The sequence below is a fragment of the Dunckerocampus dactyliophorus genome, chromosome 4 (assembly GCF_027744805.1).
Source record: "Dunckerocampus dactyliophorus isolate RoL2022-P2 chromosome 4, RoL_Ddac_1.1, whole genome shotgun sequence".
NCBI classification, from domain to species: Eukaryota; Metazoa; Chordata; class Actinopteri; order Syngnathiformes; family Syngnathidae; genus Dunckerocampus; species Dunckerocampus dactyliophorus.
This window is the reverse complement of record NC_072822.1, coordinates 2449589-2463425: the sequence shown is the minus strand read 5'-3', so window position 1 is coordinate 2463425 and position 13837 is coordinate 2449589. Positions and strand designations below refer to the sequence as shown.

The 13837-nt window shown below is 44.7% G+C and overlaps 1 protein-coding gene across 4 annotated transcripts in view; it reads left to right on the top strand.

Annotated features, from left to right (window-relative positions):
* Window positions 1–13837, top strand: part of scarb2a (scavenger receptor class B, member 2a) — a 64392-nt gene that overhangs the window by 39640 nt on the left and 10915 nt on the right. For 3 of the 4 annotated variants that reach the window (XR_008570023.1, XR_008570022.1, XR_008570024.1), the window contains one exon: window positions 3821–3968. Coding sequence is in view for 1 of the 4 variants with exons in the window: in XM_054773146.1 (XP_054629121.1) it covers window positions 211–222; window positions 3821–4252; window positions 9512–9669; window positions 9760–9907; window positions 10071–10265; window positions 12061–12152; window positions 12643–12762; window positions 12977–13155 (1336 nt within the window). In the remaining 3 variants the exon portion in view is untranslated. Of the gene's footprint in view, window positions 1–195; window positions 223–3820; window positions 4253–9511; window positions 9670–9759; window positions 9908–10070; window positions 10266–12060; window positions 12153–12642; window positions 12763–12976; window positions 13156–13837 lie in introns of those variants that run through there. The other variant, XM_054773146.1, reaches the window with a different exon arrangement.

The following is a 13837-nucleotide window of genomic DNA, read 5'->3' as shown; positions in this document are numbered from 1 at the left end:
GTCGCTGGCCTGACTGCTGTGTGCTGGGGAGGACAGCATGGGCTCGAGGGCTGATTTGACTCTGAGCGGAGGAGATGCATTAATGAAAAACGGAGAGAGACAGGCGGCGTGTGTGCTGAGGGAATTGTGGGGTTGTTTGGTTCCGACACTTGAAGAGGACGACTTTAGTGGTTTTATTCCCCGGGAGGAGGAGGAGGAAGACAGCGATGAATGACTTTTCTGGTAGGCTACAACTACACTGTTCGTCAGTGTAAAAAATCTTTCTGTGTACTAAATATCCCATGTTACGGCATGGACATCTTCGGCTTGTAGACCGGTGCGGCCTATATATGTGCAAATCTTTTTTCTTTTTACATTTTGTGGGTGCAGCTATGCTCTATCTGCAAATGACGCTATTTATTTGCTACAAATAATGTATCTTTGTTCCATTCGAATCTAGATACACAAGCTCCAATGCGATTCAAAAATGATATAGTTTAAAAAAAGAACAATGCGAAATGAGTCGATTCATTCGATGCATTGCCACTATTTACTGTACATCCATTCTCGTCTTCAGTCACAGTAAGCTACGGTGAATGCGCGACAGTCCTTTTGCCGGCAGCCCAGGCTCTCGCGTTGCTTAAGAGACGCACTGTCAGCCGGTTGCTAGTCTTGCGATACCCGGTGCATGTCCCTACAATCGATTAATCTGAAGGATTTATGGGTGATTCTTATCGAACCAGGAGGCTTCTAACGGTGCAAGCTTATCTGTCGCTTGGCAAACTGGACATCCGGTCACACCGGTTTACCGTTCACAGCCCTAATACATTTTTGTTTAGTCGTGTTCTTTTTATGATGTAAATGTTGCGCCTTTGTTCAGTAAAAGTTGGGAAACACTGGACTAGAGGCGTTAATTGGGGCATTTTTAAGGCACAATGCTAACAAGTGACTCTAGATAGTTCACGTAACTTCCCATGGGTGCTCTTAGAGGTTCCTCTATTGTTTTTCACACTCATGAAGTAACAGGAAGCTCAGGAATGATGCAGTGCAAACCACAATGATAAACATCAGCATTATTATGCAAAGGCACATTTGTCGGCGCAGCGCTTGTATTTTGGATCTCAGTGATGTAACCTGCTATGTGAATAAGCATTGTCGGCGTCTGCGAGGATTGTATGTTCTAAGCATGAAGCTGAGGTAAGCAGCTGGTGTTGTCTGTAAATAAGCTCAGTCCGGCTATAGGCCCACAAGTGTCCCGTTTCCTCCTCGGACAAATAGTTTGAGCGCCACAATGCAAAAGGGCACCGTAAAACCCCAAAAATGTCACCTTTGACCTTCTATTGACTTCATGACCCGCTAGTCTTTCCCACCCAATTCCGGTAAAAACGCAACGTGAGCTGCACTTGCTGTGGGCCTACTGGCATGTGAGGGTGTCAGACATCTTAATATTTTGACGTCAGCATGCACACCAACACACACACAGACTGCTCACCCTGCACTCGTAGGTCCCACTGCTGTTGAAAATCTGCTTTGAACCAAAATCAATACAGTGTGGACTAAATCTGTGTGAAGCGGATGTGCAACCAGTATGCAGCTGCTGTGAAGCAAATTGGATTTTCAGGCAAAATTAACTTTGTAGCTGTTTTTCTGAATTTATGAGAACACTTTTGATATTCAACAGAGTGCAGACGGCCAAATTAGGGACAAAAAAAAACTTGATGAATGAATTCATCGCCGAAAACTGAATGCAAATGTTGGGGGGAAAAAAAGCTTCTCGTCATTGATTCATTTATTTTCTACCGCTTATCCTGTTCAGGGTCACAGGTGAGCTGGAACCTATTCTAGGTGTACCCGTGGACACTGGTCGCCATTCAATCACAGCCTTATCTTATACTGTCATAAAAAAAATGGAAAAACAATTTCCTGGATCTAAATTTAATGGCTTCTTCCTTGTCCCAAGCTTCATCTGTGCACCAAATTTAACGGAAATCCTGCTAGCTAGCCAACAGCGAGGTAAAAAGACATTAATAGAATGGTTTCTTGATTTTAAGTTAGGGGTGTAAACATCAAAATGTGATGAGATTTCTCACTCAGAAAAAAAACTCTTGTGATGATAAATAAATAAATTAATCACACGATAAATGAAAATAAATTTGATAATTTTACCGACCTTTCTATATTGCTATGTGCATGCGTGTCTGTTTTCCTCGTTTCTTGCCTCCAAACAGGCAGGAAGAGGGTTAACTCTGTGCATTGGTTCAGCACCTAAACGCTTCATAGAACAGCTTGAGACGGAGTGAGACCTCTTGTCAGTCATACAGACACCTTGTCTCTGTGTGGGGGGGGGGGCAGCTAGTGTACACACGGCAAAAGAGTGGAGCCTCGTGAGGAACAATGCAAGGTAGTAGAAATTAGGAGGGGAAAAAAGCCCCCGTGTGGGCATATTAATAATAAACAAGGTGAGCCCATTAACACAAACAAATACATCAAGTTACAACTTTACTGGACAGCAAAACTGTAAAATTTCCCAACGAAAATGCTATCTGCTGGAATGGTGAATACGCTTGACATTTTGGAAGGTGATCCAGATTTGATTCAGATGTGTCACGAGATGTGCAGTGTTGCCATTTTAGGAAAGCGGTATAGAAAAATGGATGAATATGGATAAATGTGGGATTAAAAAATGTCAGTTTCAATGGTTTTCCATGGGACTTTTTTTCCACAAGAAGCGAATGTATCACTTTCTGTCTAACGTTGCCATTTTAGGATCATTTCAATGGCGACCGGTCCAGGGTTTTACTCCACCTTTCGCCCGAATCAGCTCACCCTGTTGAGGGCAAGGGGTGTAGAAAATGAAGATGGCTATAAAATATCAATTATTTCACAAATGATGGATAATGTCACAATGTAAGCCAAAACTAATTCTGGATCAGCACCAAAGTTGAATGGACTCCTCTTTGACTCATACCCCGCCCTTTTACAAATCAAGGGTAACATTTCACTATATATTAGGTTATTTTCTGTGGTTTTGTACATGTAGAAGTGCCTCCTTGTAACACCACTCTGGCTCTTTCAACTTGACAAACTGCAGCTCATAAATCTGCCACATTTTCCTACTCTTTCCCCCACTACCACAACCACAACGACATCTTCGTGTGGTTGACTCCAGCAGCTGATGGTCATCTTCTCATCCTTGGTCTTCTCCTTACTGCCGGCAATCACGCCCCTGGCTCTGCATTTAAATATGAGCCCCGCCCCGAAATCAGTCGATCAAATTCGACACGGAGCTCACCGGCTTCAGACCAATCAGCGCGCAGCGGGGCCGGTCTCGAGACGGTGGTCCGCTCGAGCACCGGCCAATGGGAGCACGAGTTTGACGCAGGGGCGAGAGGGGGGGGCGTGACGTCAACGACTCTTGGCCATTTGAAAGGCTCATTATTCACGTGCACGCGGTAGGTTATTTTATGGAGACAATGAACGCTAGCTAGTTAGCTTGCATGTCAGCCGAACACTTGTTTGTGAAAATGTTAACGTTCATGTGTTTTCAATGAGAAAAAATGTGTCTTAATATCACACTTAAAGTGTTTCGACAAGCGCAGTAAAGTCACATGACATTCCTGTCACTACCACTCATTCACAATTCCCAGCCAAAGCTAACATGCTAATAATTCCACATCCGGTCTCTAGAGTAACGCAAACAAAAACTCACGCAGTTGTTGTTGAAACAGGCAAAAATATTAAAATAATACTTATGCAAAGAAGAGGGTGTGTCACATAGTCGTGTGCATGCTGGTATGTCATCTCTTTAGTAGTTTTTTTTTTCTCCCTCTACTCCGCCCAGTGTCCAAAACGAAAACGCAGCGCTCCGCCTTCACCCGGCTTCATTCCAGCAGAGGAAGGGGCACGAGGATACGTGGAGGCTCCTCCTCGTCACCCACTTCAAAAAGACACTTCACTCCCCCCAAAATTGCCACCATCCTCGCATACTCCCGTGAAAAGAGCCTCGGCGGAGGAGAAGTTGAGATCCACAATCACCCCTGTTCTTTCTTCGTCTGCGGTGTTTCAGGGACGCCCTTCCACGGCTGAAAGCAACCTCTTTCTTCGTTTTTTCTTGTTGTCCTGGGGAAAGCACCGTCATCCACGCCGCATCATGACCCGGAGATCGTGTGCCATTTACGCCACCGGCATCGTGTGCGCCCACCTCCTCATCGTGGGGATCGCCCTGGTGGTGGCTCAAGTATTCCAAACCACCATACACAACCGCTTGAAAAAGGTGAGCTTACCGCTTCAGAAAATTGTCTATCCATATGCACAACTGGCTTCTTTTCCGGCTCCTATCGCAACCATGCACAGGTTTTGCACTAGCTTGCAGTTTACCTTCAAACCCCGTCTTGGACAAATTGAAGCCATCCGTGCATTTTTAAAGGGATACTTGTTCGACCCGTTGGCAGGTCGCGCAGCAGTCTGCAGCATTGTGACCCACTGACACATTCCCATTGACGCTACCCTTTATAACCTTCATTTCTTCTTCAAATGAGTTTTTCCTAAGTTGTTGGGACTTGTGTTACACCCATTCCTGTCTTTCACTAATCTTCTCCACAGGAGCAGTTATTAGTCTCCTTAATGAACATTTTACAGGTCTCAAAAGGGACCAGGTGTGTGTCAAGTACCTCTAGAGGTACAATTACAGATTGTTTTAATAGTTTGATGGCTCCCTGGTGATGGATGTTTTAATACAATGACAGTCATCCTGCTCGCTAGCTCTGGTTGTAGCTCCAGTTCACTGCAGGCGGTTATATCTGCCTGCTGTGACATTATTGGTTCAGGGAGGTCATGGGTAGATGTGTGTATGGACGGGTGAGCGTTTCTTACCTTCAGATTTAAATTGTCCTATAAAGCAGTATTTCTCAGCTGGTGGGTCATGACCCAAAAGTGGGTTGCAGAGCCATTTTTATTGGGTCGCGGGTCTTTGCCTGGGCAAAAAAAAAAGTGTACGTAATGACCCAATGTCTGTGCTTGAGTGGGGAGGGAAAGACATGAAGTGGGGACTGAATGTGCCGTCCGTCCGACACACAGCTGCAGATATGTGCTGGAGAAGAGCGTGCCATGAAGAGAGACAGTGTTTCACAGCTGCAGCTCATGTTTAAACAACATATTTGAGAAGTTAAAGTTGTCCGCAGTTTGGGTCACTGCCTGCCACTGAGGGGTGATGGCGGGACCCGCAGCCGAAGCGGTCGAGAACCACTGCTATAAAGTGACTTTTTTGTGTGTTGTTGATGGTGAGCATCCACTCTCGTAAGACTGCGATGTCATTCCCAGCTGTTGGAAAAGTGGAGGCAAAAAGCGCAGCCCTCCTTAAGGATGATTTGTTCTGATTGGACACTCTTTGCTTGTCTTTTCTCTATTCTCTTAGGGTGCATTTGCGCTAGTCATGATTGGCTTGGTTAAAAGGGACCTGTAGAAATGACAAATATGGAAGAGAAAATATGCTGGAAGTGTTCTGCTCACTCCCTCTGTGTGCGTGTGTGTGTATGTGTGTGCGTGTGTGTGTGTCTGAGACAATGGCGCTCTTCAAAAGAGGTATATTTTCAAAGCTTTTCATGAAATCTACGCTGGTAAAAAATAGCAGTATATAAAAATAACTTACAGTATGTATTCAACGGCCAACGGCATTTTGGTGAGTTGTGTCACGGAAGCTGCCAAATCCAGTCCTGACTTGATGCATATGTTCTTTACTGCCTAGGCAGAAATAAATAGCAGATTTCAGTACCAAACCGCAAGTGTGAAGGCAGCCCTGAGGCGGTATCGTCGCGATGCAGCAGCAATGGGGGGTCAGGCAGCTGACATGCCATCCCACCCGGCAGACCGACCGCTGCTTTGACCTTTTTGGGATTGTTCGAATTCCTCTTACAGACATGAATCTCGCTGTTTGGTGCTCTCTGCCAACTAATCTGAACTTTAAAAAAAAGTCTACTTAAGAGGAAGCCAAAAAAAACCAGCCTCCCCTCCCTTAGTGTAAATTTTCCTGATTGAGAATCTCCAAATGAGGAGAGTCGGTCAGCAGGGGACTCGACATGACAGAACGGCTAATCCTCTTGAATTGGGCGATGCTGAACTCCCTCCAAAAATCAGCCTAATCTGCTGTTTTCATTTGACGTGGCTTGCCAGTTTGTTTTTTTGGTTTTGGACAAGCTAACGTGCAACGGCACACATACTCTCGAAAGGGTGTGGAAGGAAACGGCGTATAAGTCATGTGAGGAATTTCTTGACTTTTTTTAATCCCCGAGGGCATGATTTTTAGCATGATGGCGAGCTCAGAGCACCGCAGCTCGGGCAGAGGAAACAGAACAAGCCTCAGCGGTGCCGCTCCTCCTCCGTAGGTTGTTCAAGGGTGACGGTAAATTCAGAAAGGTTCTTGTTTTGTTTGCCTTGCAGGAGGGGTGTAACGGTATGCTATAATCACGGTTCGGTACGTACGTCGGGTTTTTAGGTCACGGCTTGGTTTGTTTTATTACACATCCTTACATAAGGGACAGTGTGCCCATGTTTACCCACGTAGTGCACCTTAGGTGAGGGACAGGAAGTCTAACTAACATACTACCGTTTACTACTTGTACCAAAAAATGTGTTGTTTACTGTTAATTTTCCCTCGTGTCCTCTAATGTTTGCTTTGTCTACATTTTTTTTGCAAGGGCACAACTTAATTGCGCCCCAAAGCTGTTTGATGAAGGACCAGCTCTTGTCAGTGTGCAACTAAACTCCTCTCCTCAGGCTTGAAAAGAAACTTTCATGACGTGGACTAACCTCCACTTTGTCCCTCAGCTTGTTTGCGATAGTGATAAATTGGCATCCACGTATCACACATGACGGCCTTGCAGAGATCAAGGTTTGAAAGACAAGGCGGTCTGACAGCTTTTTTTTCTGGTTTAAATTAAAAATAAAAAAAGATGAACTCTATTTTGAAAAACGTTGCTGTCTGTCCTCTGCTTTGTTGACCCGCTAACCGCTGGTTCCACCTCAGCTCTTAGTTAAGCTGCAGGATGGTCAAAACTCAGGAGAGGTGCATTTCTTTAAGTACACCAAGTTCCTCATAATTGTGCCATACATGATGTAACCCAGTCAAGCGACATCCTTAAAGCTGAGCTAGACGCATCAAATGTGCATGAAAAGCGCCAGTTGACGCTGGTGGGTTTGCGGGACGCCCCGGTGTTGAGAGGATGCAACCAACCCAACAACAAACAAGTGAAGGTTGGCTATTGCTAACAGGAAGTGGCAGCCACACCTCAAGTTGCTGTAAGCATACCATAGAGCCGCTTGAGAGAGCGTGATGACACAATGTATATGTGTCTCGAGTGAATTTGTTGAGGAAACTCGCCGTGGAAGGAGACGAGAGGGGGAAGTGTTTGTCAGCTGAAAATAGCCTTGAGGTGTTTAAAAAAAAAAGTTGTTTGCTTGGTTCTCATAATGTGATGACTGTCAAAGGTGGGCGGACGTGTTGCGATTGTCAGCCGAAATCAAACCCGCATTTGCTCGTGAACTGCGTGCACCTCCTTGCTAAAGAGTCTGCATTAATGTCTAGCGCTACTTTCTAGTGTCATCTCCAACCAGAAAATATGCATTTTAACAGATAAAAATTCACTTTGAACTAGAGCTACAACGATTAATCGATTATCCAATTAATCGACAACTATTTTGGTAATTGATTAATCGTTTCATTCAAAACTGTACTGTAAATATACTGATTTAAGCCTTTCAAATGTGACACTTTTTTTTTTTTTTTAAATTTCCTTAGTCATCCATGAAAGCAGACCTATAATCTTTGCGTTTCAGGCAAAACAAGATAGTCACATCAGCTTTTACTTTGGAAAAGAGCAATCGACATGTTTGCCTCTTTATGATATCTCGCAAAGCAAACCCCTGAGGAACAAGTATGGGATTTATCCAGTTGTACCTGTGCATGGAAAAATGCATACATTCATGCACAACTCTTACCATGCGTGTGCACAAAACCTAGTGGCAGAACAGTGGAACTACAAATAGCTAGGGCTGTGCCATCATCTTGCTAATTTATTTATTGGTGATTCACATGTAGAAGTCTGTGCCAGTGACTCTTTGGGTGACTTGAGTGTTTGTGATGTTTCTCAGCTGATTTTTTTCCTACTTTTCTACTTCAATTTTGGTGTCGGAGAAATTCCTCTTTCTCGCCATCTTTGCTGTGATTTTGGGGAAGGAAAAAGTCCATTCTTGCATTCTTAAAGGGAGTGCTGGTAAGAGGAGGCAATTTAAAATGTGCTTCTTTAAATCCGATTCATCGATTAAAGGGAAAAATAATTGATCGATGAATGTATTATTAAAATAATCGTTCGTTGCAGCCCTACTTTGAACCCAAAATCTGCTTAGGGTACGAGTCATTTTCGGCACCACCGTAAGATAAAGGAACAAAAAAAAAAGCCTCTTGGAGTCACAGTATCAAAGTTAAAAGGAATCCTCTTTCAACTGATGTTTCACTTGCCAAAGGTGCAACCCGGCCTGGGAAGTGACATGCGTGTGTGTGTAAGTGTGTGGGTGAGTGACATCAGCTAGCTAGAGTGGCCGACAGCAGCCCCTGTGTGAATGTTCACTGCATTGTTAATAAAGCCATTGAAGTACATTGTGAGTCTCTTCTTAACCACAAACAGCGGCAGTCGAGTAGTATGTCACACTGGTTTCTAGGTGTCAGAAATGTTGTAGCCACCAGGAAGTATGCTGTCAATGCTAACATGCGAGCCTATCTTACATTTTTTAATCTGATATGGCTTATTTTCTCTTATTATGTCTATTACAGTATATTGGGTTATACAAGTGTAAAGGTGACTATAGCGGTGTTATTTCATGTCTAGAGAGCCCTTAAAATGGTAAAAACAAAACCTGTCATTAACAGGTTTTCTATGCTCTAAGTACAAAAATATTCCATTTATTAACAATGAATTTCCGCGAAGTAGGATTCTCTTATTGTGGTCGGGTCTGTAACCAATTAACCGCCATAAAGGACGGATGACTGTAACTGTGTGTATGAGTCCACAGCTTAATGCTTTAGTCACATAAGTAATGTAAGATATTTTAGCCAATAAGAAACCCCGAAGAAAGTCTTATGCGGAAAAGGTGTGTTAAAAAAAAAAAAAATAAAGTTTAGAATATCACACACATCCTGGCTTCAAGTTAATGAAAAATGGACAAAAAAAATGTTGACAGATGTTATTCTTCCAGTTTTTCATGTGGACCAAAGGACTCAACTTTTTGCAGCTGCGGTGCTCCTGTGGACATGGTTGAACTTGAATGCAACGCTGTTATCACACATGAACTTGGAATATTGACACAAAGATCCTCCACCGGGTCTTGTCCGGGCTTGTTGGGGCTGGCGACCGTGCGCTTCACGGCTTCCATCTTGCAGCCAGCGTGCACTCGGACGAACATCAGTGTTATCTGCTGTACTAGAATCAGGCGTTGCTTGTTTTGTTTATTTTCAAGCGTCCTTCTCTTCTCTTTTTGACAGGAAATCACTCTGACCGAGAAGAGCCAGATGTTTGAGTCGTGGAAGAATCCTCCTCCGCCTGTTTACATGGAGTACTACTTCTTCAATGTGACCAACCCTGAAGTGTTCTTAGCGGGCGGCAAGGCAGCCGTCCAGCAGATCGGACCCTACACCTACAGGTAATTTAGCATCACTGCCAATGCGTGGTTGCAGTGTTATCATCCCGGTCAATGTGGAGTCGCCAAACCCTGCCGCCTTTTCCGCTCTAGAGAGTACCGGCCGAGGGAAAACGTCACTTTCCTGGAGAACGGCACCAAGGTCTACGCCCTGAACCCCAAAACATTTGTCTTCGTGCCAGAGAAGTCAGTCGGCGACCCTGAGGTGGACGTCCTCAGGACCATCAACATCCCGTTAGTGGTAAGACGCTTTTATTTATGCATTCCGATTTCCGCTCATCATCTTTCTTTCTGGAGGCCATTGTTCATTTATTATGACATTTGGATATTAGTCAGTCAAGACAAACAAATGGCGAATAACCTGAGAGCCGTCTCCTCCCCGCTCCCCTTCCTCCCTCCCCCAGGTGGTGATGAACGAGCTGAACTCCTACTCCTTCTTCCTGCGCACCATCATCTCCATGTACATCAAAAGTCTGGGCGTCGAGCTTTTTACCACGCGCACCGTGCACGAGTACCTGTGGGGCTTCAAGGACCCCATCCTCACCAAGATCCACTCCCTTCGGCCGGAGGTGGATGAGTACTTCGGGCTCATGTGGAAGGTAAGGTGGAGTTTGCAAATAATGCTTTTAAGAGTTCCGTTCTTGCTGAACAGACGGCATCACGTAGGAGAAGTGAGATTGGCCACATGCTGATGGAAAAACCTCGGGTCTTCCTGTTTATCTGCGGAGCAGCAACGATGTGACGAGGCAATCGGCCTTGTCATCTTCCAGTAATGTGCACTGTTAATCTTGATGACTCAGTCGGGGAGCTGACTGGGTATTCAGCTGAGCATCCACGTTGCTAAAGCTAAACCGGCAAGACTTTCACACCGCCTCTGAAGCCGGATTATTCCTGAGGTGCACCAACAAAGAAAGGGGGATGAAGTCAACCTGGCTGCTTCCCAGCTTCTTAGGTAGCATCAGTGCCGTAACAGGGGAAAAGGGAGGAACAACTCCACATTTGCCCTCATTTTCCCTTCCTGGTGGTGTGTCTATCCCAATAGTTAGTGTTGTAAATTCTTCCATTCATACCTGTCGAGATCTTTAATTAGTGCCGGGTCACAAAACACTGGCATGTACAGCTGTGGCTGTAGACAACCTCCTGATGTGTTAAAAAGAATTCCATATTGTGGAGTCCTGTGTGGTAGCTGCATTTGAAGTGTGACGAGTGGTGAAAATACCAACATGTTGGTATGGTCAGTGTGAAACTCAAGCGTGTTACGCTTTGCCGTGCTGTTGTTTACAACGCGCTCATCAGCACTATTAATGTTGACTGAGCAGTTTGCTTCTTACCTCTATGGAACATCTGTCGCTGCTGTGTTGCGCAATAGTGAATTTCCTCAAAGTAGGATTCAATATGAATAAACAGAATATTTTTGTAGTGAGGACATAGAAAACCTGTTTAACTTTCTCAATAGGGGTTTGAACATTATTGGAGACATGTAGACATGTGGAGACTGTAGACATGAAATAACACCTATATAGTCACTTTTACACTCCTATTCTTTGTTTACATCACATTGCGCAGGCTACGGTATCACTGCAGGAACATAAGAGATGCTGGCACTAGCATAGCAAGCTAGTTATCCTCTCCAATTTACTTATTGTAAATTTAATAAAGTGTTTCAAATGGAGTGGGGAAGAAGGACAAAGAAGCCAAAAACTTACCACTTCCGTCTCAGCCATGGCATGTCGGCTCGGCTGGCTCAGTAGCCCGTCTCCATGCAGTTTGAAAGGTAATGCAATTTGCCGTCATGTCTTACAATATTATTGATGCCTAGTGACCAGAATACTACACATAACTTGTCTTTCAAAATGTTTTGACTAATAATAGGCCATGGTCAACCAGGAAACAGCAACATCATTTATTAATTCATTATTTTTTACGATATTGTGAGGGAGCAATATTCAAACCGCGATGTAGCAAGGCACGACAGTGTACTCTCATGCACTTCAAATCATTATTAAAGTTAAAGCTTGTAATATACTGTATAATGAGTGTTCACATTTGGGAACTATGTTCTACTTGTATAAGTATAACTAAGTGTAACTATGTTCCAACTGCATCCTTCGGACATAATCATTTACGGTATTGGACATTGTTACCAAACCGCTACAGACATGCAGCACATCTTCCCCCAGCCTCCAATTATCAGTGTTATTTGTGCTCCGTTAGCTGCCGGTGGCTTATTGCGCACCAAGCGGTCACGTCAGCAAACACAAAGCAGCGTTTCTTTGCCGGGCTCCATGCTCATTAAGTGGATGGACGCAAAGCTTTTCTGGCTCAGTGCTTCCCGAGCATGTGTCTGTCACAGCATCTTTGTCTCAACCCCCTCTACCGTCTCGCTTTTCGCAGAAAAACGGAACCCACGAAGGGGAGTTTGTGTTCCACACCGGTGAGCAAGACTACTTGGAATACGGCAAGATCGACACATGGAACGGCCTCCGGTAAGGCATGCCATGTGGCTAATATGTTGTTTTTTTTTAAAATATAGACATTTTGTCTGACTCTGAGTAAACCCTTCCAGTCAGCACTTCCTCCCAGGGGTGGTATTTACTCAGTTACACAACTTTGTCATAAGGTCCACAGGGGAAAGCCTTTGCTCCTTGGATTTAAGTGGAACATGATTGCAAAATGCTTGTTTGGCTATTCAACTGACTTTGCACTTTGAATGCCGGTAGAGTCCAGCGCCAGAGTGGCAAAAAGCGCCAATAATATAGAAAAATTGAAAACGTTTTGTACATTTTGAAGATGCTAATGTAGATCAAGATATGCTAATGTATTTGATGATTAACGGTGATGAATGATTGATTGATTGATTGATTTCCTCCACATTTAGTGTTAAATTCAAGACAAACATCCTATTTATGTCTTTTTGTGCGTGTGTGCGTGTGTGTGTGTGTGTGTGTGTGTGTGTGTGTGTGTGTGTGTTACAAGGGAGATGACGTTTTGGTCCTCCAACCAGAGCAACATGATCAACGGCACTGATGGTGCCGTCTTTCACCCCCTCATAAACAGGAACGAGTTGCTGTACATCTTCGCCGCCGATCTCTGCAGGTACACACGTGTGGGTTTCTTTTGGGAGGGTGCCAGATTTTCACCTTTTTGTTTACAGTCAGAGCATTGAGGAACCAGAATGTCCAGTACGAGGGAATATGAATCACTGTTATGGAGTATTTTAGGAACTGATAAGGCTCATGTGGAACATATTAGAGTAGTTAGGGCACGCCTCTTCCTGGAGCCTTCCTCAGTGATTTGTTCGCCCTTGCAGGTCCATCCATTTGGCCTACGTGAAGGACGTGGAGGTGAAGGGCATCCAGGCGTACCGCTTCGCGCCCCCCGAGGACGTGCTCATGAGCCCCGTGGACAACCCGGCTAACGAGGGCTTCTGCGTGCCAGCCGGAGACTGTCTTGGCACCGGCGTGCTGAAAGTCAGCGTTTGTCGGCAAGGTAGGAAACCACCCGCCTGCCCCTCCCTCTCTCCCTCTCTCTCTCCATCCGTCCGCCCACCCATCCACCACCCTGACCCCTTTAGCGCGGCCCCTGACCCACTTTGCCGCCACATGCAGCAGCGCCGGCTCTCCCCTCCTGAAATTGCTCTTTAAACCAGTGGGATCTCGTATTTCCTGCTTTAACTCATTGAATGATTAACTGTGTGTGTGTGTGTGTGTGTGTGTGTGTGTGTGTGTGCACGTGTCGCAATCATGGAGTGTTTGACTCTGAGTGGCGAATGATTGCTCTGATAAGGGCGCCTAAAGCAACTGGCAGATACACTACGTGAACCTCTGGACTCCACTGTTTACATTCCTTCAAGGATTGATCCTTTTTTATGATCCGCTCGTGCTCATAAGATTACGATTGTGACTCCCTGTTACCCAATGCAAACATATAGTGTTTAGTTTAATTGCACTGTGGAGGGGAAAAAACGTAATTTGGATGCTCTGTATCTCCTTGATATATGGTGAATTGGCAATAAAGACTGAACCTTGACTGTAAAACAATTCAAAAGGTTGGTGCACATTCAGAATTCATTCTGGTCCCTGACAATGTTTGCATATTCTACACATTTTAATCCGGTGCTCTATACATTTACAACATTAGCTACGCATGTATTGAGTAAATGTACAAAATA